Raw genomic sequence first — 24,425 nt, forward strand, 5'->3', positions numbered from 1 at the left:
GAGCATTTCCACAGCCAGAAATAAAAGGGAAAATGCAGCAATCAGTCCTGTAATCTGAAGCCTTAAAATTTAAACATCTTAACAAGATGTAAAGTCATGACTCAGAAGGGGGGCGAAATGCATACCAGTACTGATCCCGATCACCTGCCTGAGGATGAAAGAACGCCATGGGCTTGCAGCTTATTACACAGGAACACAGCTTTAAACGAGGCTCCCTGCTCTCTGCAGGTTGCCGGGGTATGAATATGAGTCAGAGATCAAAAGTTAAGTGGTGGTTGGTGAAGATTCGGTAGCACAAAGTTTTTAGTGGTATTAGCCAGTGAGGAATTCTGTAAGTCAAAGACTCTCTCTTTAATTTCTATTAGAGCAGCAGCTCAGGAGAGGGAGGCTGGAAAGAAGGGGCGAGCAAAAGAGGAGGAAACCTTTCTCTCCATTGAGCGCTAGAAGCTCTCTTATAGAAACGTCTCCAGTACTTGAGGGAGGCAGACAGCTTCTTACCGGCGACTGTGCTCTCTGCAGCGAGTACCGAGAAGGGGGAGGCAAGAGGCCCTGGAGAAAGTGTGCAATTGATCCCTTCCCTTAAAATATCCAGGACAGAGGAACAGCCGATTCTTTCTCAAATAACTGGCATCCCAGGAACCTTATAAGTCGCAGTGCCTGGAATCCTTCACTTCTGTTGATTTGAATAGTAGCATCCTTGATTCTCAGGTCGAAAGTTCGTTTTGGATTTCTCAGAACCAAACCATGTGTGCATTTTGTACTTAACTTTTTCTAATTAGTGCTGTCACTCTCCCCTCCCTAGATGTGGAAAAATCATTACCAAAAAGAAGAGGAATCCACTTGCTTGGGGAGAAAACCACTTGCGTGTCGGCTGCGGTCTCGGATGAGTCCGTGGCCGGGGACAGCGGGGTCTACGAAGCTTTCGTGAAACAGTAAGGACCCAGCACGGTGCCCTCTCGGTGCAGCCGGGCGCGGGGTGACAGACCGCGAGCGCACTGCCCTTATTCCACTCTGTGCAGGGGAAAGGGCTGTAGGCATTAAAGAAGTGGCAGGCTGAAAATTCCAGGGATACCAGAACATCCCATCAGCAGGGAAATGAGGACCAGGCCGATATGCTCAAAGGCAGCCGAGCCTCTTAGAGACGTAAACTCGTTTTTAATGAGAGCGTTGCAGGGCTTGCCCAGTGCCTGTTTGGCGCGTCGTGAAGCGTTTCGTGTATGCAGATTTCAGAAAGCCTGGTGTATCTGGGGTGCCATACACCCCGGGGAGGCTCTGGAAGCCCAGGCACCAGAAAGTCATTCCCCTCAAGGCCCAGACGCAGACTCCTCTTGACAAGGTGAAGCAAGACTTTTACAAGTGAGCTTGCACTGGGGTCAGGCCCACTGGCTAGTAGAGGAGTGCTGTTTTTTGTTTTGTTTTGTTTTGTTTTTAGCGATGCCGTGTGGCTCGCACAGTCTTAGTCCCCTGCCCAGGAACGGAACCCGTGCCCCCTGCTTTGGGAGTGCAGAGTCTTAACCACTGGACCCCTAGTGAAGTCCTGAGGAATTCTGTTAGCTCAGGTTTCCATTCAGAATCAGTAAGTGGCAGACAGCAGCCATAGCTCTGCATGTTTCTGTTCACGAACGTTCACCTGCACCTGCTGTTTCCCTGCCCCCAGGCCCAGTGAAGTCGAAGATGTCCTGTACAGTGAGGAGGACGTCGCCGTCACGGAGACGGCCCAGGTGCAGATCGGACTCAGGTGCGGATGTGCGCGGGAAGGGGCGCGTCTCGCCTCCGTGCGGTGACAAGTGGCCCATACTCTTCCTTATCTCATCAGCTTCTCTTTTGACAGATATGATGCAAAAAGGTCAAGTTTCATGGTGATTGTAGCACAACTCCGAAATCTTCACGCCTTCCTGATACCTCACACTTCAAAAGTGTAAGTAAAATCAGTGGAGGACAAATCAAAGAACTTAAGATTGTCCATATGAGAATTTTCCATCGTAATGTAGCAACTCATCCAAGTGAAGATGTGGGAAAGACATAGCAGGGCTGACTGTGTCTTAATCAGCACTAGATAAAGGCGAAGAGGGGGTGATATGGGCCGATCCCCTCCTTTGGTTTTATGAACCATGCAGGGAGGAGGGAGGGCATATGGGGGAGTGGCTTGATCACCCCAGAGAGCCCGCTTCCCAGCACTGAGGTTAGGGATACCTGTCAGTAGTATTCAGGGAGGACCGGCTGGTGATACCATTCGTGACTTCCCCCTCCTGATAAGTGTGCTGAGATCTCGGAGCACACCGTGGACAGCCTTTTAATCTTCAAGTGACCTGTCAGGGAAAGGACAGATCCGCCAGGGATCGAATGTGTGAACAGGGAGAGCCAACCCGCAAGTCCAGGCAAAACTACAGAATCCCCCAAGAACACGAACTTGCATGAAGCCCCTGATGTCGGGATGGGGCTGCCGGCAAACGTCCCGCCTCTGCCAGAGCAGGGCGCACGCAGGAAGTCACAGGTGGCCTCCAGAGTGCGATGCCAGGCCTCTGCTCCCGGCTGCCCTGCGGTCGCTTGTCTGCCTGGCCTGACCCTTCCTGAGCGCATGGCAACGTGTTCTTAAACCCGTAACGAAAGCCTTGGCCTAAATACTGACACTGCTCAAGACGACAACTAGCATGAAATATCCTCAGAGTCGTTCTTTCTTTCTCCTAATGTCAAACCTTTTTTTTTGATTATTGATGACGACAAGCAGAATTGATGCATCAGCGGGTTGGCGGCGGCCACAGGGTCTCTGTGAGTGACCCCCAACCCCCTCCCCAGCAGCAGAATGAGAGGAAAATCACCCCAACTTTCCTTCCCCTATGCCTTTGGTTCCTAACCCTGTAAAATCTCACTTTCTTCACTCGGAACCATTTGAGGATGGTGTAAGTGGTTAGGCCACCGGGACAAGGTGAACTGAGTCTGGAGAAACAGAACATCCCGTCCCTCCCGCCTGCCTCTCTAAAATACCTCCCTTTGTTGCTTTTCCATGAAGGCAGGGAAAGAAGATTTCTTCTGCTGCATCTCCAGCCTTAACGACTGTGGCCCAGGGTCCACTAGGTTTTTAATGCTGAATCTCCATAATCAATGTTGATACAAAATACGGAAATAATATGGCCTTCCTCAGTTCCTCATGTGAATTTACAGTTTTTATAATTGGAGAAAGATGCTCTTTAGAATATGAATTAGAAATCCTGGAAATGGGGGAGTGGGGAGGGATTTAATGGGTGTTCTCTTTCTCGTATTTAAAAGAAGATACCTCATGCTGTTTCCAGGAATTGTCAATCCTCGTGTAATGCGTGCTCAGAAAACTCACTTTTAAAGTAGTATTACTACCAAATGTAAAATAGATAGCTAGTGGGAAGCAGCCCCATAGCACAGGGAGATCAGCTTGGTGCTTTGTGACCACCTAGAGGGGTGGGATAGGGAGGGTGGGAGGGAGACGCAAGAGGGAGGGGATATGGGGACATATGTATATGTATAGCTGATTCACTTTGTTATAAAGCAGAAACTAACACACCATTGTAAAGCAATTATACTCCAATAAAGATGTTAAAAAAGAGAGTAAAAAAATAAATAAATAAAATAAAGTAGTATTAGAAGTTATTGTTTATCTCTGACTCTTCCTCAAAATATGACAAAGCGTAAAATGGTTTGTCATATCTGAGACTTCTGAGATGCTAGGCAGTGCTTTTTTTGAACTTTTAAAATTCATCTGTTTTAAATTTTCTTAACAATGTGCTACTAGCGTTTCTTTTCCTCTAGTAGGATAATGTGTTCCATTCCTGGGGAATGACCATCAGCAGTTCTTGTTTAATATGCAGGATGAGTGTTCTTTGGGACAAAGTCACCCGTGTCTACTTGGTGTGTTCCTGCTTTCCCAGCTTCAGGTGGCAGTCACTGTGAATGGTCAGGACACGGGCAGGTGGGACGTAAATCCGTCTGCCCCGTGGTCTTCGTTCCTCTCACTTCCCTACCACGTGCCTTTGCTGCAGCCCCGGGGCGGGCGGCAGGCTCTCGTCCTTGCATGATCGGAGCACCGGCGGGTTAAGAACAGAGCCTCCGCGCCCCTGAGCATGATGACCATGGTGGCAGCAGAGCTTTGGGTTGAGATGAAGTCCGTGTCCCTGTGTTTCTCTCCCAGGCAGATACTTTCAAACACCAGCTGTGAATCCAATATAATTGAACCAGTGAAATCCATTTCATCCTTGTTCTTTGCAGATACTTTAGAGTTGCTCTGCTTCCTTCCTCAACTGATGTCAGCTGTCTGTTTCGAACGAAAGTCCATCCAGCCGCGGAGTCCCTGTTATTCGGTGATGTGTTCAGAGTGGCCATCTCCCAGACAGCCCTGCAGCAGAAGACGCTGAGGGTGGATCTGTGCTCTGTCAGTAAACACCAAAGGGAAGAGTGCCTGGTAGGACTTTTCATCATCTCCATCATCAGATAACACTATCGGATAGTCTGAGAATAATTTTCTAGTTGTTGTTTTGCCAGCCTCGATACTTCTACCGATCTGCCCAATGCCTCAGACACACCCAACAGTGGGTTCATTTTTTATCTGAAGTAGTGATTTCTGGTTTCCATTCTCTTATTCCAGACCTTCCAAATTTGCTTAGAAATTATGATTCTCTGTAAAATCTACTTTTTATTTCTAACCTTTAGATAAAGAAGAACTTTGGCCTCTGTTATGACCATCACTGTGGAATATGCTTATTATTCCCAATACGAGTCTGGTGCTGGGTGTTTTGTATACATTATCTCATTTAATCCTCTTGACAATCCTATGAAAAGGGTATGATGACCCCTATTTTCAGATGAAGAACTGCTTAGAGAAGTAATGCATCCAGGGTCACACAGCTCATCAATGATGGATAGATATCAAAGGGACATCCCACACCTAACTGACTGCTACAGATTTAAGCAGGACACTGAGTATAGTTCCTTCATTCAGCTTGTTCTCCCAGCCACGGTGTTAGAGCTTCTAGGAAGTCTTAAGTGTTACTGTTTAGAGCAATAGGATATTTAAATACTAATGCAGAAGACTTCACACATAACTAATAGCAAGTTTAACACATCATTGCGCACAGTGACCAGAGCAGCATTACATAAGGTGTTCAAACAGGTGTCTAGAGGTGCGCCCAGGTGTTCAAGAAACACTGCAGTCTCCAGTTGAAACCCGTGTAGTCCTAGGGTCAACCGTAATCCCAATCTAAAATCCAGCCCTGGGGTTCTTTTGTGGTCCACTTATACACAGATTTTTTTTTTTTTTCACTAAATTCACACTATAGTACTACATGATCCGTGGTTGGTTGAATCTGGGGATGTGGAACCTGACACGTGGAGGGCCAACTGTAAAGGCAGACATGGATTTTCGACTGCAGGATCGGGGGTGTTGTTGGCGTCCCTAACCCCACACTGTTCAAGGATCAGCTATATTTCTTATTTAGTCACACCGGAAAATATAAGACATTGCCAAGTTTTTAAAAAAATCCACCAGTGCTATATATCATGAGTATTGCTTTTTTTTTTTTAAACTTGTCCAGTAATCTTAATTATATCAGAGGGAGCAAATATGAATTGAAACATTTTATTTTCTCTTGTTTTTTCTTTTTTTCCTTTCATTTCACATAGGCGGGAACTCAGATCAGCCTGGCAGATTTACCCTTTTCCAATGAGATTTTCACTCTGTGGTATAACTTGCTTCCTTCAAAGCAAATGCCGTGCAAAAAGAACGAAGATGAAACTGAGGATTCAGTATTTCAACCAAGCCAGCCACTAGTCGATTCTATAGATTTGGTGAGTCAGAGTTGGAGAAACACCTCTCATTAAGGCCTTTAGATCTGCAGCCCATCTGAAATTAATCTTTGTGCAAGGTTTGAGGTAGGGGTCAAGATTGTTGTTTACCCATATGATAGCCAGTTGACCCAGGATTGTTTGTTGAAAATACTTCCTTTCCTAGCTGCACTGCAGTGTCACTTTTGTCATAAGTCAGATATCCTCTATGTGTATAGTCTGTTCCTGAACTTTCTGTTCTGTTCCGTTGACTTAGCCATCTGTCTCTGTAGACAGTACAGTCATCTATCTCTGTAGACAGTACTATGCTTTTTCAAAGTGAAGGCTTTCAATAATTCATCATTTGGAATGGTTTTTCTGAGGCTGTTTACAGGTAATTGCTATCAGATTAAGGAAGTTTCCTTCTCTTTCCAGTTTGCTAAGAGCTTTATTATGCATAGATATTGAATTTTATCAAGCATTTTTACTGTATCTCTTAAGAAGATTACGTGGTTATCTTCTTAAGATTATTCTGTTAATGTAGTGGATTATACATTGATTGACTTTTGAATGTTAAATTGCCCTTGGATTCCTGGAATAAAACAGACTTCACTGTGGTGTATTTTATATGAATTTTTATACATATTCAATCATAGAGAATATTGAGATTTGCATGTGTTCCGTTTTAGTAAAAGTTCCATGTGCTCTTGAAAAGTGTGTATTTTCTGCAGGTCAAGTTTGTTAATTTTACTTTTCAAATCTTCTGCATTTACTGATTTTTCAATTTGCTTATGTTATCAATTATTAAGAGGTATAATAAAATCTCCAATTTGTGATTATAAATGTCTCTTTCTCCTTTTAGTTCTATTAATCTTTGCTTTATGTATTTTGTATCCAGGCTATTAGGTGAATATAAATTTAGCATTATGTTGTATCTTTCTGTTCAACTGGCGTTTTTATCATTATAAATTATCCCTCTTTATCTCTAATAACACTTTTGTCTGGTATCAGTAAGGCTGTATCAGTTCTTTTTTGGCTAGCATTTGCATGGTTCACCTTTTATTATTCTTTTACTTTCAACCTTTCTGAGTTCTTATATTTAAAGTGTTTCACCTGTAAGCAGTACATAGTTGGTTTTGATTTCTTATCCAGTTTTTAAATCTTCATCTTTTAATTGAAATATTTCATTTATTTACACTTAATGCTATTAGTGATATATTTGGCTTTGAACCTGTCATCTTACTCTTTGTTTTCTTTTAGTCCTATCTCTGTTTCTTTTTTTCCTTCTTTCGGATTAATCAAGTATTTTTAAATTTTGGTTTTTCCTTCTCTTAGACCATTAGTATTACAGTCTTTTCTTTTTTGCTGTTACCCTGATGATTACATCATGCATCCTTGACTTAGAAACTGTGTTAAATTAATGCTTTTGCTTTTTTTCAGACAGTGCAAAGATTTTTTTTAATTGAAATATATTTTAATTAATGTATTTTTAATTGACATATATACATTAATATGTATAAAATTGATAACTAATAAGAACCTGTATAAAACAATAAATAAAATAAAATTCAAAAATTCCAAATTAAAAAAAAAGCAGCTGTTGGATTGCCTAAGGTAAAACTCATGGATGTATAATATTCTCTCCTGTAAGATTACTTACAAGAGAAATAGTGCTAGGGAAAATAGGTAGATGCAATGAAAAACAAATTAGGACTCAAAGTGAAATGTGTAAAAATTTAAACAGCCTGATATTTTAAAATTTCTATATAATAAGAAGGCTTCATTGATGTGTGTGTGTGTGTGTGTTTAACAAGCAACACTGCCCAGTTGGTCCAACAGTGTGGAAGAATTGACACTGATACGCCATCAAACAAACACCTTTCTCAAGACATTTTCATTTGCTCCATCCCTAAAAAAAAAAAAAAGAAAAGAAGAGAAATACATTATTTTTTTTTTGATATGCAAAGATTTTTAAAGACTTAACTCCATGATTCCCTTTCCTCCTTGTGTGCAATTATTGGTCATATATTTTAGTTACATTTATTCTAAATCCCACAAGACATTGTTATTATTGTTTTATTGACAATCAGTGTTTATTTAGATTTTCCTATATCTTTACCCTTTCTGGTGTATTCTTTTCCTTTCTGCATTATTGTGCTTCCAGTTTGGGTCATTTTCCTTATGCCTGGAGAATTTTCTTTAGTATTTCTTTTAGTACAGGTCTATCGGCATCTTTGTCTTGATTTCATTTGTGAAGGACTTTTTTTCCTGCATATTCAGAATTATAAGTGAACAATTATTTCTCTGAACACATTAAAAATAACATGTCACCTGGTTTCCACTGATTCTGTTCAGCTGATGGAGGAGTCTAATTGTTGATCCTTAAACGGTATTACATCTTTTTTCTTTCACTGTTTGTAAAATTTCCTCTTTTTCTTTGATTTTCAGCAATTTCACTCTGATGTGCTAATGTGTTTTTCTTTGTGTTTATCCTAGGGAAATTCTCCATTGTTTCATCAGTTTTCTTGAACATATTAATTATGAAGTTTTTAATTCCTTTTCTAAATAACTGTAGTATATGGATCACCTATGGGTCTGCTTCTTTTGCTTCTTATTTCTCTTGGCTTTCAGTCATTGGGCCCTGTTTCCAGTGGAATGCTGGATATTATGTATGGATTGTAGAGGATCTGGCTGATAGCTTCCTCCAGAGAGGATTTAATATTCTCCTGGAAGGCAGATTACAATATGGGCAGATCACCTGGATCACTTGAGGGACCTGAATTCCAATTTTTCTCTCCCTAGGACCATGAGGCAACTGAGGTATCTGCTTACTGTTTAGCCTCCTAGCAGCTGGTTTTGCTTTCTCAGCTTCTTGCTCTGCACGTATATAGCTTAGGAAGGGCAAATGTCCCAAAAGGAATATGGTGCAGAACATTGGGCTCACTTCACAGTTCATTTTCTCTGGCCCTTTGAATGCTGGCTACCTTGTCGCCAACTCAGTTTTCATCTCTGCATCCTCCCATCACTGTCACAGCCCTGGGCAGCCACAGTCTGTCAGCCTGTGTGCCTCACCGCTGGAACTGAGACATGCCCCCCAGGGGAGCAGAGTGGCAGTGATGGTCCCTTCACCTCCTTGCGTTTTCCTTTGCCCTGGGACCTTGGTCCTTGAGTGCTAATTGCCTTTGTTGCTCTCCATTGCTTTAAAACAGCTGGAATTTTTTGTTTGTTTGTATTTTGCTTTTTATTTTACTTTATTCAGTCTTCATATTTATTCTCAGCAGGAGAATTGGGTCTCATACCTCTTCTTTTTCACAACTAGAAGCATAAGTCCCCATCCGATAAGTTTTTCAATCATTTCTTGAAGTATATGGTGTTCATTGCCCTGTGTTTTACCTTCTCCAGGATGCAGTGTCAGCCTTACTTGCAAGAACATCAGCTGAGCTGTTGGCTGTGGAACAAGAATTAGCACAAGAAGAAGAAGAACCAGAGCAGGAGGAAGAGCAAAGGGGTCCAGATGGAGATTGGTAAAACAGCGATTTCCTTTTGCTACCGGGATCGCAAAGAGGATGTGTTTAGATTCTCAGAAGAAACTTTCAGGGAAACCTTTATAGGTTTAGATCTTATTCTGGAATTAATGGAAAGTAGCGCAGCTTCAGGGGGCTGCCCCTAGGGAAAGTCTTTCCTTGGTCATTAGAGACTTGAAAGGGGTAGTGGCGAGTTTGCGGACAAGCACGTGAGCGAGATTCTTTGTTCTTGCTTCAGTAATCTTCACACTATTTCTTGGGCTTTTTTTTGGTTTTAAGTCTAAACTACCTATTTTGAAGGGTATGGTAGTTTATTTCAGAGTCATAGATAAATTTAAAAACTGACTCTTTTTCTGCAAATGACCAGAAGTACCATTTAGGCTCTGGGAAGTCAAAGCAGATATTTAGAAAATAGCTTCTGAAGAGCTCTTTTTCTGTTTGTGGCCACTTTCACCTTCTTTTTCTGTTTCCTTCTCATTTTCCATACCTCATTGTTTTTAAAAAAGAAAAAAAGGTTATTATAGCGTTTGTCTAGATTCACATACGTATAAAGAACTATTGTTCCAGGTTTGCACTGTTTTCTCTAAAACAAATTTTAGTGAATGCATGTTTTTTTAGTATATATGTAAAGTCATTTGGATTAATTTTGTATATATTGTTGCTTATTCTGTTATGTTTGAACTACTGTTGACACATATATGCGTATACATATATAGCATCATTTGTGTTTATGTGTGTATATATAAAACTTCTTACAAACTTAGAGTGACAAGATATAAATAACAAAATTGTGGACATTTGGAAGGAACAGCTTACTATAGTGATGTGAAAAGCAGATATACTTTGTTCTTATCAAAAGTCCTTTATAGCGAATAAAGTTCAGAGCACCGAAAAAGAAAAGTAAATATGAGAGTGACTATGGGGTTCATCATATCTTGAAATACTGAGCCTTCCTTGCATATGTAAAATACACAACTTGTTTCACCCACATTTCAAAAAATGCACTTAGAACGTAATCTAAAAGAATTGATAACTTACAGTCCTCATTGCTGATCTCCCCGTGTTCATTTCATGACCAGGTGTTTAACAACTAGTCTGTTCCAGTCTGTCAGTATATCACCAGTCACAAGTAAAGCTTGACTTTTCATTATCAGTGGAAAAAAATGTTCCTATTATGAGAATATGAAACTCAACAAAGAGTGAGATATTCTTACCCATCCTGGTACTCTTGCTTTCCTGTCAGTACAGTTTATACAGAATATAAACTGTATTTGTATTCTGGAGCCTCACTTGTAGTGCCACCCAAGCCCAGGCCATGGCTTTTGTTAAAGACGAGATCATAGACCATTCAGAGTCTTCTGTTAGTTCAGTAGTAAGACTCCTCTACCCAGGGGTCCACCTCTGCTAGACCATGAGCACAGTTGATAATGGATATTTTTACTCACTCTTAGCAGAGAGTCACTGCATTCTGCTGTTTGAATAATTTTACAATAAATGAACAACTGATACCAAATTATATTATAGCGAGTGTCCGTATTTTCAAACTGTGGGTTACACTTTATATGTGATTTTTTAGCGTATTTCTATTTAATATTTAGGAATTAGGTCAAATTTCATGAATTTAACTTTTCAGTACGAAATTATGATGATTTTGCTTCAGATTGCTGAAGGGTAAGGTGATAACTTTATTTCTCATGAGCATTTCAGTAAAAGTTCCAGCCAGAGAACTGGCTTGAATCGTAATGTGTGAATCTGTTCATCGCCCAGATAACGGGTTAACATGCCCAGGTTGCACCGATCACAGAGCACACCTGCTTGACCCTGAACGGTATTGTGTGTTGTTTCACCCATAGGTTAACCATGCAGAGAGAGGCCTCTGATGAAATTGTGGCTGAGGAAGGGGCTGAAGTGAAATTGGCAGAGGGCAGTTGCTGTGCAGAAGACGTAAGCTCACGCCCGAGTGTGCCTGAGATGCATGAGGACACAAGTAAGACAGAAAACAACTGTGCCAACGACCTTGGGAGTCAGCCACCTGCAGGCGTGCCTGCCCTGGTGAGTGTTCTCAGCTGTCCCCTCCTGAAACTGGTCTCCTAGAGGCACCACGCAGACCAAGTCTGTCTCTTCAGCTATAACTCCATGTCAGGATTTTGTGCCAAAGCTGATCAGGATGGGCGTTTGTGGGAGTAGACCATAAGAAACATTGTAAATGCCTTAACCTTTTCTAATGGACCCCAAATATTCATTCTCCGATTAAGTTTCATATAAGAAGATAAATAGTGGCGTTTAGGGCTTCCCTGGTGGCGCAGTGGTTGAGAATCCGCCTGCTGGTGCAGGGGACACGGGTTCGTGCCCCGGTCTGGGAAGCTCCCACGTGCCACCATGGGCCCGTGAGCCATGGCTGCTGAGCCTGCGTGTCCGGAGCCTGTGCTCCGCAACGGGAGAGGCCACAGCAGTGAGAGGCCCGCATACCGCAAAAAAAAAAAAAAATAGTGGCGTTTATCTCTCTGTAAATGTTCTGTGAATATTTACTGAAAGCATTTTCAGAATTTCCTGAATAACACCAGGATGCCTACTTAATTGTATTAAGTTTCATAAATGTTATAAGTTTATTTCAATTTCAAACATGAGGTAAACGTGTAAAGCTCATTTTGGTTAGATGGGGCTCTGATTGAAACCAGTTCGGGAAGGTGGCAAATGACTCGGTTTAGGCACAGATGCTATGTTACTAAGCAGGTAACTTTGCTGGTTAGTGACAGACATGTTGAGACTGCCACCCCCAAAGGGGGAAACTTATCAAGGTTTGAGGATGCTGGCAAACTTGGGAGTTTAGAAAATAACAGTTATTTATTTCTAAGAAAAATAATGTTATACCCTGACTGAAGACTTCATGTGTGTGTATATATATATATATATATACATACATACACACACATATACATACATACAGTCGGCCTTCTGTATCCGCGGTTTCTGCCTCCACGGATTCAACCAACCGCGGATCTGATTCAACCAACCGCTGATAGTAAACAGTACACGATTGGCTGAATGCGAGAATGTGGAGCCCCAGATACAGAGGGCCAGTTGTGGGACTTGAGCACCCACAGAGTTTGGTGTCCGGAACCAATCTCCCATGGATACCGAGGTATGGCTGTATATATAATTGCATGTTCTGTGTAAACCTGAGGTTTAACTAGTGTATTTTCATTTTCTTATATTTAGTTACTTTTATTGTTTACTCTGAAAAAAACTAATCAGAAAGTTGAATAACGTTTAATGATGAATTCTCAAATAAGTTTCTTTATAGAAGCACATTTACCCTCTGTAAATCTAAAGCTTCCTTTCTTTAGGTCTAATCTGTTAGCAGTGGTGCTGCCACTTATAGGTAACCCTGTTGGACAGTTATTATCCTACCCTACCTGAGGGTAACTTCCTAAGAGCTAAGTAGAAAAACACCTTCCCACCAGCAGAAAGACAAAGCCTGTCTCACAGAAGTGGCCCTGGTGCTAGATGAGTCTCTTGTAAGGTTAGGTATTTCTTTCATACTTACAAAGGAGCAAGAAACGTCTCTCCCCTCCTGACAAATTACTGACTTCTAGGTTGATAAAGAGACAAATACCGACGAGGCGGGCAGTGCCGGTGTGGCGGTCCGCCCCAAAGACCGCAGCGGCCTGAGCGCCCGGCAGCGCCCCTTCGTGCGGAGCAGCGTGATCGTGCGCTCGCAGACCTTCTCCCCCGGCGAGCGGAGCCAGTACGTCTGCAGGGTAAGGCGTCTGCGGGGCGGGCATGCGCAGGGCGAGGCGCGCAGTGCTCTTAGGGGGCTGCCGCCTCTCCCCGCCCTCTGCCAGGGAGTGGCCCGTTAGTGACAATAGACAGTGCCAGGGGATCTTCAAACTCGACTACAGAGTCTAATGGCTAGAAATGCCATAAAATATACATAAAATGTCACACTCTTAATCATTCTTTTTAGTTTGGGTGGTGGAATTTTTTTCTTTCCTCAAATTTAATGTCTCTTTGCTTCTAATGCCATTTATTTGGCAAATAAGTGACATTAAGGACCAGGCTGCTAAGTCTGTCTGGACCTCAGTGTGTATTTAGAAACTTAAAGTGACTCAAGATTTATGATGTCTTGTATATTTCTGCTGGGTATCATGCATGCTTCAAACCATGTTAGTCGGGCTCCCCTGGTGGTGCAGCCGATGCAGGGGACGCGGGTTTGTGCCCCGGGCCGGGAAGATCCCACATGCCGCTGAGCGGCTGGGCCCGTGAGCCATGGCCGCTGAGCCTGCGTGTCTGGAGCCTGTGCTCCGCAACGGGAGAGGCCACAACAGTGAGAGGCCCGCGTACCGCAAAAAAAAAAAAAACATGTTAGTGCTGCTGAGTCAAAGATTGTGAGTTGGGTTTTAGGACAAAAGTCGCCTTTACTAATGCCTCCAGACACTGAATCAGATTCCTGGTTCTGTGGAGAATATTATGTGATTTGCATCAGTTTACCAAATTCTAGTTCCATAAAATACTTTATGATTTATAGTAATTTAGATTTAACATTATAAAGTGGGTTAGAAAATACTTTCAGAATTCTAAACTTATTCATTCAGTTCACCAAACATTTTTATTAAGCACCTGCTATTTATTAAGCACGTTGCCGGATCCCTGGGATTCATCCATGAACCAAGGACCCAGAGCCCTGTCCTTGCGGGGCTTATGTTCTTGTGAGTTGAGCCAAACACTAAACACGATGAGTAAACTGTGAAGTCTCTTGGGCAGGGACCAGTGCAATGGAAAACAGTAGAGCAAGTTAAGAAAGGATGGAAATGTTGAGGATGAGGGTCGCAAATTTAAGTAGGTTCAGAGTAGGCTTCACTGAGAAGGTGACGTTTCAGCAAAGGCCTGAAGCAGGTGAGGGAGTGAGTGTGGGCTGCCTGGGCTGGGCGTGTTCCCAGTTGTACATGCTGTGACTCCACTCTGACCTTGAGCTCTGTGCATTACACAAACCTTTCTTTTAAAGAATGGATAGTGCATATTAGCTAGAAATACAAGGGATAATTTTATTTCAAAATGTATATAATTTTCCTAACAAATGACTTATGATAACTGTAACCAAAAGGCAATTATTTAAAGAAAATCAAGTTATTTAAGAAAAGCAAGAAAACAGGGAAAATTTTGTTTGGGGAGGATTTTCTTAAAGAAATAAACTACCTTCTTTCTGTGATAAAGTTCTCAATTCCAAGCTTCCTCTAGCACATTGGTACGCACTGATTTCCTTTTCTTTAATTTCTTTTTTTTTTTTTATCCTTTGTTGCCAGTTAAATCGAAGTGACAGTGACAGTTCAACTCTGGCTAAAAAATCACTATTTGTGAGAAACTCCACTGAACGGCGAAGTTTGAGAGTCAAAAGGGTATGTATTCCCTCAGCGGCATCCCGCTGTCCTGGACCCACCCAGCGTCTTGCATATCAGAACATGAGCACCGGGACTGCTGGGTGTCCTTGCTCCATGCTCTTGGGAGCTGGGATGAAGCCACTGGGATTACGGAGACACAGCTGTTGTGTCAGTTACGGAGAAGGATGTGCTGGGGAGCGTTCATTCATCACCGGTGTGGAACCTCTGATAATGAAGGGTAAATCCACTTTGCAGCGTGGACGGAGCCGGGCCTGCCGAGTCGGGGGGAGCATCTCTGCTGCCGGCTGCCTGGTCTCCACACCACGGCCAGCTCTCGAGCAGCTGTGGGGAGAGTGTAACACCCGATGCCTTTTGTGAGGGGCAGACGTTCTGGAAAAGGAGGACACGGTTTTAGCAGCTTGCTTAAAAACAGATATTTTTAGAAGACTAAGATTAATGTAGATGGAAAAGCTCAAGCCAGGTTTTCCTGGAAGCCAGAGGTCTCTGGATGAGCTCGAAAGGGACGAATTTTAGATAAATTAAAAGGTTGGACTGTTCACAAATTCCTGTTTATTTACCAGCAGCTGAACTGGTAATGGAAAGTTACTTGTTTACTAATAATTTGTTTCGTGCTAATTTCCGAAGCTGCTTTATTTCGGCTTAAAGCATGGTGTTCAGTAAAAATGCAGCGCTGTGCGTACTAAGCTCTGCAGTGACGGGCAGGACCTCCCTGCCTGGAGGGGGTCTTCCGAGGGCACACGGGCGACTCCGGGTGCAGATGGAAGGGCGGAGTGAGCTCGCCTGGTCGGGAGAATCAAAAACGCTGCGTGGGGAAGGTGTCTGGCCTTGACATCCATATAAAATTTCTAAAGAAAGTGGTAGCTTTGTTTCAGGGATGGAGATGGATACTGGGTGCTGTTGGATGGATACTTGGTGGCCTGACATGGCACAGGGGCAGGGAAGCACATTCAGGGGATGAGGAAGGACCCAGCTCGGCCAGGCTTGGGCCCCGTGGGTGGGAGTAGAGATTGGAGGGTAAGTTGAGTCACTCTGGTTTAGTGCCGCTGTGGGCAAAGTACTGGATATGTGACTGGGCAACATGTAACTTCCTGGTTTAACTTCCTAGTTACTTGACAGTCATAAGCACCTTTCTTTTTTCTAAAGGTAAATATGCAAGCATTTCTTTAACCTCAGCATTTTCAGGACCTTTTGAAACATAGATCTTTCAGATTACCAAACTTTGTGCTTTAAAAGCACCTAAATTTCCATCATCTTGAATGAAAATTCTTCTCAACTCTTTTCTAAGTCCCCTGCATTTTTAAAAGCACATACTTTTAGAGGATGGTAGCACTCTTGAGAACTTTTAACCAGCAGTGTTTATGAATTGAGTGGAGCTGAAAAACAGTCGGGTTACTGATAAACTTAGTTTAATCCTGAAACACTGTTTAGGAGATCACTGTTAATACCTTTTAAAGTGGGCAGATAGAGTTTGGTAGAAGTGAAGGGGGGAGTGTATTCTGATTTAGGAGTTATAGCATGAGAACCATGTAGAGGTGAAGAGAACAAAAGCATCTCCGGAGATCAGTGGAAGGCTCCCTGGCTGGGAAGGCGGCAGCCCGGCCAGCGAGGCATGAGGTTGGGGGGACCCATCGCCACATCTCTCCCCAGTTCAGTGACACCACACTGACAGCCTGAGAGCAGTCATGGCGGGGAGCATTGACACCAAGGAAATGGGCAGAATCTTACAAACCAGCGAGCCCACTGTTACACACTTAACCAGCAGGCCGTGCCCACGGGAGCCTTTAGAAAGCCTCCATGTACCTGACAGCTGGGAAGGATTTCTGATCTTGAAAACATGAGTAGTACAGTCGAAGAGAGTGTGTGTCTAGATGATTCTTCTGTGTAATAAGTTTGTTAGAGCAGAGGTTGAACAAAGGGAAAGCTACTAATAAGAACATTAGAGAGTCTTGCAGCAGGATATGCTGGGCAAGGAGAAAGAGGAATCCGAGGAGACAATGAAAGCTATTCAGACCTGGGCTGCGGCTCTGAAATGAGAAGAGGGACAGACAGGCCTCTCCTTTCCGTCTGTCATGAGCACCAGCATTGTTCCAGACCTTCCAGCTGGAATACCTGTCAGGTCTGAGTCCGTCTGTCTTGTATCAAATAGTACCCGTCTTTATTAGTAATCTCTTATTTTCCATTCCCACTGCCAACAGTCCAGGCAAGAAATGCCCTCCTTGTTTCCCTCTGCTCAGGGAGTCCTGCCCAGCCTCGTTTGAAGGCCTTTCCTCAAGCGAGTCTGACCCAGCCCTGAGTGATCTCCCCTGACTTCCTGGGACACAGAAGCCGCTGCCAGCAGACATGCATGCATACATATTCAGTAATTATTTCTTGATAAGTGGATAAGCTTGGCCCCAGAGAGAGCACAGTGGTTCAGGGGTGAAAGTACTGAATAGATATTAAGCGACGGGAAACCAAGGAAGGAGTCAAAACCCTAGCTCCCCTGAGCAGCTGTGTCCTGGCCAGTGCATGCAGAAATGATAAGAGAGAGGTGTGAGCTGCGGGGACGCAGGTGCGTGGCCTGAAATGGAGCAGATGTGAGTTTCTCATAACGTATTTGTCGTTCACAGAGGCCGGCTTCGTGCAGTAGATTGGTCCGGCTAAGCTAGGCTCTACCACGGTGCCAACTTCAAAACTCTCTGCGGTTTAAAACAATAAAGGCTCGTTTGCTGCTTACCTGCGTGCTCAGTACAGGTGGGCCGGGGGCTCTGCTTGTCCTCCTTCAGGACCAAGCCCCCCGGCCTCTCCCCTCTAGGCCTTTGCTGCCCCTGTAACAGGGGTCAGGAGGTGCCACATCACTGCCACTCACCCCTCATCGGCCAAAGCAGGAAGCAGGGATAGTGCCCTCCTGTTAGGTGACCACCGACGTAATGAGGGTGTCGTGTTGTTTCCAACCCTCCAGACGGTGTGCCAGCCGGTGCTCAGAAGGGCAGCACCCGAATGCCCCGTGAGAACCTCTCTGGACCTGGAGCTGGACCTGCAGGCCTCGCTGACCCGGCAGAGCCGCCTGAACGACGAGCTGCAGGCTCTGCGGGGCCTGAGGCAGAAGCTCGAGGACCTGAAAGCCCAGGGCGAGACGGACCTTCCGCCGGGTGTGCTGGAGGATGAGAGGTTCCAGAAGCTTCTGCGACAGGCCGAGAAGCAGGTACAGAGCCCGGTGCTGCCGTGAGCTCCGGGGCGCTTATGTGGAGCTCACGTTGCCTAAAGCCCGCCGGGTAGAAGGTACTCAGCCTACACCTCAGTCTTGCTCGAGTCTTCAAGTCCTTTTTCTAGAACTTAGAACACATTTGTTCCCACTGTGTTTCCTCCTGCCTGGTGGCAGCCCTTGCATGCAATGATAGTGAAGAAAGAGCCCACAAAGCAAGGTGCGTTTGTACCATTTTGAGAATAATCTGATTCCCCTGAGTACAGATTTTTTTCATCTTTATTTTTGCCAACTCTGTATGTCTAGATAGATTATTGGAGTTATGTGCCTTTTTTTCTCGTCCCTGAAGTTTGTGCTCACCCGCTCTGTGAAAGAGAAACTGTTTCCAATTGTGCGCCTCTCATTCCGGCCACAGAAGTTGGTGAGAGCCATTGGCTTCTCTCCTGCGTGCTCGTAAGCCCCACGTCCACTCCTTATACGCATGCGGACACACTTGCACACACACATGCTGCCCTTTCGCATCCACCTTCCTCCCGCCCGCAGCTGGGGATTTGTGAGATTTTCAGCACCGTGGCCATAAAGTGCCTAACGATGAGCAAACAGCCTTCCAATTGCCATAAAAAATACGGCTCCCGGGGAAACTGTGAACGGAGTCCAGCAGCAGAGCCCAGATCTGCCTGCCTTGTTAGGAAAGCTGTCAGGCCTCTGCGTCACTCTGCATAACCTTCCTCCTTTGTGGCTGAAAGTCTGTTTTGTAGCTCAGAATAAAAACTGAATCAGTTAGTGTCCTCGTGTACAGTACAACCCCCTTAGGAAGCAGAGCAGGCAGCTCAGGACTGTAATTAGGACGGATTGTGTTCCTTACGCTGTCAGGCTTCTTAACGTGATGGCAAATAAATCACTGGACCTTCCTGCAGGTCAGGCCCCCGTCACGTAAACTGAAGGTTAATCACACTCTCCTGGAATCTGGGCCATAAAAACCGGCTTCCGATGCTCCTGAGCCAGGCAGCTTATCGTGACTTGTCGGGTGAGAAGGGGGGAGGCGTGCTGAGGAAGGGCTGGTATTTTTCCAAAGGAGCCTCAGGTTGCTTACAAAGCAGAAATTTCTTTTTCTTCCTCTGAGTGTTTCCCTGTCAAAATGCCAGTTCTGTGACGCTAGGCTTCTTAAAAGCTTAAAATAATACAGATGTTAACATTTGTAAAAGTTAGAATCTGCTAAGAAAATTATATGTCAGAAATATTAATACAGCTCATTCAACAAAAGAACTCAGTGACCACGGTGAAGTGCTCAGCCCTGAGCCTCGCCTGCCTGCAAAGCTGGTGACTATCGATTATTAACACCTGATGAAAATTTTATGATATATTTTAGCACCCAGACTTTTGGAGGAAGATATAGACCCGGGTGCAGATATAAATACATAAACACAGAGACAAATGGAGTCTGCAGTAAAGTGTGTTCCTACTCAGCAGGGAGTGGAGGCTCGTCGTGTGTTGCATGGTGGTCGGTCTTATTTTGCACAGAACAAAGCCAAGTTTCAGAGTGACTCTGCAGCCACCACATAAATGCTTGTAGCTGGAAACAGCAGCAGCCAGCAGGCTACTTCGAGGGACCATGTTAATAGTGTGTACAGGGGATAAAATAGGCCTCACACTCCCATTCATATGGAAGGGAACAAAATACTGAACAGGATCCCGGGGGCCTGTTGCGTCTCTGATCTAGTAAAATACGCTTTCTTGGGGAAACTGGGCCAGGTTTTCTCCCCTAAGTATATCCGGCATGTACCTTCCTTCGCTGGTTTTTCCTGATCTCTCCGTTTGTTCAAGTCAGTAAGGAGATGGCCATTTTAAGATTGGTTTGTTCATCTTATAAGTTCCCCAAAATTAGAATAGCAGCAACATTTCAGTAGAATTACTAGTTTCCTAGTTGGATGTACCACATCATGGTAGAAGTCATTTCTTTGTGTCTACTAAGTCAGTAGTTCCCAACCTGGCGCCTAGTGAAAAATCATCCGTTCGCTGAAGGTAAGACTTCACAAAGTAACTAAAATATCACATCTGTCCCCTTTGAATTTGAATTACACAAATTCAGAAGCTCCGAGTGACAGCTCACCTATCTCATCAATTCCAAAATAATCAAGAAAGAACTGCTACTTAAATATAGGCCACTTTTCTGAACAAAATCGTTCAAAACAAGGAGAGGAAAGGGGAGCAGTAAAAAATATCTGGAAAAGGGAGCCTTTGTGTTGAAAAAAATCAGAAGTTACTGCAGTAGAGTATTATCAGCAAAGTGCTAACTAGGTTATGCCCCATTGTAGTCTGTTTAGCTTTCCGTAAAGTGGCGTGAGTATAACTGAATCTTCGTCAGTACTTGGCTGAATAGTTTTTGTACAATGTCATCTTTCCTAAAAGTGCCACAAGCAGTTTTGCTTTCAAATTTAAACTGAGTTTAGTGCACTTGGTGTGTCGAGAATATTTTAAAATTTAGAAAGTTTTTTTTAGTTAAAAAATTAACATGTTGTAACAAAGCCAAATAATGCAGAAGTATATAAAGCCAAAAGTATTGATAGAAGTGCCCCTGAGTCCCACTCCCCAGGGATGACCTCTGTTGACTGTTATATGTCCTTCCAGCTCTTTTTTATGCCATGTATATGTGTCAGTGTTTGGAAGAGTTACAGAAAACTAGGGTCTGAAGACATACTGTTCCACACTTATTTTTTTCCCCACTTAATTCTAGTCATGTAAGATGAACAGCTTTCCATATTTGTGTATGTTGCTGAAATTGATTGTTTTAAGGCATTTGTAATACACATTATGAATATATCATATTTATTTAATCATAAAGATATCATAACTATTTCATTATTCTACTAATGATAGTTTCCCAAATTTCAGTCATGGACTGTGGAAGTGGACACTCCTATACATTTGGGGACACCTTTCTTGTTTCAGTAGCGTTTCCAAAGCACGAATGGAGTTCTAGTAGTAGAATTGCTGTTTGTATCTGTTCGGCTGTGAACCAGTCAGACTGGTTCTTGTCTTTGTCTTGTCTCTTAAGCCGGAAGACCTTGCTCTTTACTCTAAAGTTTATAGCTGCCTGTGTTAACAACACAAGCACAGCAGTCGGCTTTTTCAAGTGCAGAAGGGTCCCAGTGATGGGACCATCAGCTTGCTGCAGGCTACAGGCACCACCGTCAGCAAAGCCACTTTTCCTTCCATCTCTTTGTGCCGACTACTTAGTTCTGATCCCGAGCTGATCTGTCTTGTAAGACTTGAAGCTGCAAACACCAGTATTCTAAGTTTCCTCACCCATTTCCTTCACAGGTCCAGCTGCCCCACCATGACCAGTGGCCTCCACTGAGCAGGAAATCCTGTTACTGTAGCGCCCCACTTGGGAGGTCATGGGGAGAAGGTGCCCAAATGAGTGGAGTCTCCCCAACCCCTGACTCAAATTAATAGTGTCCCCTCCCAATACACACGCCCGCCCCTCCCTGCCAAGGGCTGAGCGCAACTCACAACACGTCCTCCTGGGAGTAGAAGCCTCTGTGGAAACTTACAGGCTGGGATGTGTTCTGTCCCCTCCCTGAGATGTTTACAGTCTGGTAGTTTTGAGAAGGGTATCACTTTGTAAAAAGCTCTTTGAGCTGCACACGCGTCTGTGTGCACTTTTTTGGTATGTCAATTCTACTTCAGTAAACAGCTTTTAAAAGGTCTAAGATGGAAAAAAAAAAGGGGGGTTAAAAAGATGAATAAGAGGTTGAAAGTGTATTCTCCAAAATGTTAACAGTAGATATTTCTTTGACATGGTGCTGTAAGTAGTTTTTAATTTCCCTTTTGGTGGGTGGAGAGGGGGGCAGTTACCAGGTGTTCCAGATGTAACAAGATGATCCCACATTGCCTATGTGGTAAGATTTTTAAAATGCATTAACACACACTTGCCCCGACCCAGTAGCTGCTCCCTGTGGGCATGAGGTGGACGCATGGGTGTCGTCCTGCTGTGCTGGACTCCTGACCTGAGCCCGGCGTTTTTCAAGCCTTAGAGCACACCTTTGGGAATCTCTAATTAATGTTCTGGGGGGCTCTGTGTTTTCATTTCCTTACCAGGCCGAACAGTCCAAAGAAGAGCAGAAGCAAGACCTGAGCGCAGAGAAGCTAATGAGGCAGGTGTCCAAGGACGTGTGCCGGCTTCGGGAGCAGAGCCGGAAGGTGCCCCGGCAGGTGCAGTCCTTCAGGTGAGCGCCCATGGGACGTGCGGAGCTGTCCCCGAATCACGCAGGCCTGCACCGCAGGGTGGCTGGCAGGTGACACGTGTTAGGATGTGGGACACCACACCCTCTGCTTCCGGTTTGATGTGTGTGTTTCCCTGAGCTCACAGACCCTGCCGGCCACAGTCCTGACTCCGTTTGAGCCCGGCTCCCCGGGTACCCGGGGTGTCCCCAGCTCTTAGAAGCAGTTAGACATCTCATTGAGAAATCTTAACGCAGAAAACACAAAAGTACAGAAAATTCACCTCTCTTCGGGGTTTTGCTGTTCCCTCCCTGGACTGTTCCTCAGGTCCCGTGAGCCATGCACGGGGCTGGGCCCGGGCACCCAGAGAAGGGCAAGCGCCCCTGGCCTTACGGAGGCTCCAGTCTGTGTGAGGGGGGCGGGCAGTGCCAGGCGGAAGGAGCCCCCTGAAGGCCAGGCGGGGTCCCGTGAGGGCAGACGCTGGGCCTGCGGGAGCGCACGGGAGTCTAAGAGGCCGTACAGGGTAGAAGAATGGGTACGCGTATGTCAGGCACCAGGGGTGGTGGTTTTGGAAAGGGCGTCGGGGCAGGGACAGAGGCACAGAGCCTTAAAGGTCAGAGCCAGTGGGTGAGCCTGTCGACCGCACAAGGCCCCGTGTACTGTGTCGAAGCTTCCAGCGCTGGCTTTGAATGGTGGGGGCCCAGCAGGGGTCTCCAAGCGCAGGAGTGAGTGAGGGCGTTAGAGGCATTGTGGAGATCGGCCGGGCAGACCCTGGAAAGGGGAGGCCAGGCAGGCGATAGGAGGGTGACGGGAGGTGGGCAGACGGAGGGGTGCTAGGGGGCGGGGAGAGTTCTGTTTTTGGACATACCAGCCTACCAGTTCCCGTAGGCCAGCTTGGGAAGCTATGGTCAGTAGATAAGTAGAAATAAAAATCTGAAGCCATGATTAAGGATCAGATGGGAGATAAAAATGGGAGTCTTCATCTCACATGTGGTGGTTCCACAACAAACGTGGGTCTGACATCCCGGAAAGTGTGAGAAGGTGACCAGGACAGGAGACTGTCGAGACTAAGAAGGAGTGGCCAGCGAGCTAGAAGGAGAACTTGGGAGCGTGGTCCTGGAGCTGAGCGGGGAGGGTGACAGTTGCTGTCAAAGGCAACAGCAAAGAGGATTGAGACACTCCCCAGGCTGGGGGCCCCTGGTGACCATCCTGTGACAGTTTCAGTCAAGTGAGAGGGGGGCGACGGGAGAGGTGTGGTTTTATTGGTCTGTGGTGTGTGTGTGTGTGTGTGTGTGTGTGTGCGTGCGTGCTGTGGAGGAGTCTGTAGGAGGCTCTTGGGCTGAAGAGGTAGAAGCCCAAGGAGCATGTCTGACGATATGGGGTGGAGAGGGCTTGTTAGGAAGGGATGGGTTTGGTGCCAGAGGACGCAGTGGGAGTTCCTGCTGTCCTGAGTGAGCCGGGTGCGGGGGAAGGAGACAGGTCATGGCAGGCTCAGACTCTCTTTAACGTGATGGCTTATAGTAAAGAGTCAGCTTTTTCCTGTCTCCATTCAGCTCCAGGATCGCTCTTGTAACTTTCAGAGGATACTGCTCCTTGCATTTCTAGAACTGCAGGGTGGTGCGGGGAATCCTCTCGTGCCTTTGGTGCAAGAAACACTGTCCAGAGGAGAAGTCATCCAACCTCAGCTGCTGCTAAAACCCGAAATAAATGTTTATAAACACTCGCTTAGCACCCAAAGCCAAGCCTATCACCAGACAGGTGATGAAGGAGAGGGCGATGGACCGGGATACGGCAGCTGCTCTGGAAGCGCGCCGAGGCCTGGGACACTCTCCCTGAGCTGCTCTCTCAAAGCCCAGGGCTCCCTGCTCTTCCGATTTGCCAAGGGAAGGTAGAAACCAGGAATTTTATGGGAAACATCTCAAGCGTAGACACTGACAGCTAGTTTGTGTGTTTAAAAAGCACCGCGTGAGCCAAAGTAATTCGCTTGCGGGAAGTGATGAAGCAAAGACCCCAGTTTCGGGTTCTGCCTTCAGTGACATCGTGACTACTTTCACTCGCCCCTTTAATTCTTAATTTTTATCTCATAGAATTGAGCAAACGGAAAGGACGCTGTAGCGCAAAAATAACTCTCCTTCCACCTTGCCCAGGGTTTTCATGCTTCCCTCCTTCTCTCTCCTTTCCTTAGAGGTAGAGCTTTTCCGCCTCAGTTCTTGCATCATAACCCCACGCTCCTGCACCATCTCACCCCCAGTTTCTCGAAGGAGGGCCAGTGCTTTACTCCTCCTTAGGGCTTCCAGTGTGGCCCCA

General features: G+C 45.0%; 1 protein-coding gene across 1 annotated transcript in view; it reads left to right on the plus strand.

Moving 5' to 3' along the window:
• The window catches only part of WWC2 (WW and C2 domain containing 2), a 79,744-nt gene that overhangs the window by 51,777 nt on the left and 3,542 nt on the right, over positions 1–24,425 (plus strand). The window contains exons 11-21 of the mRNA XM_024759960.1: positions 803–932; positions 1,658–1,738; positions 1,832–1,918; positions 4,237–4,429; positions 5,647–5,811; positions 9,190–9,311; positions 11,165–11,363; positions 12,908–13,072; positions 14,615–14,707; positions 17,652–17,894; positions 21,996–22,123. Of these exons, the coding sequence (XP_024615728.1) occupies positions 803–932; positions 1,658–1,738; positions 1,832–1,918; positions 4,237–4,429; positions 5,647–5,811; positions 9,190–9,311; positions 11,165–11,363; positions 12,908–13,072; positions 14,615–14,707; positions 17,652–17,894; positions 21,996–22,123 (1,606 nt within the window). The remainder of the gene's footprint in view (positions 1–802; positions 933–1,657; positions 1,739–1,831; positions 1,919–4,236; positions 4,430–5,646; positions 5,812–9,189; positions 9,312–11,164; positions 11,364–12,907; positions 13,073–14,614; positions 14,708–17,651; positions 17,895–21,995; positions 22,124–24,425) is intronic.

This window comes from Neophocaena asiaeorientalis, unplaced genomic scaffold, assembly GCF_003031525.2.
Source record: "Neophocaena asiaeorientalis asiaeorientalis breed wild unplaced genomic scaffold, Neophocaena_asiaeorientalis_V1.1 scaffold521, whole genome shotgun sequence".
NCBI classification, from domain to species: Eukaryota; Metazoa; Chordata; class Mammalia; order Artiodactyla; family Phocoenidae; genus Neophocaena; species Neophocaena asiaeorientalis.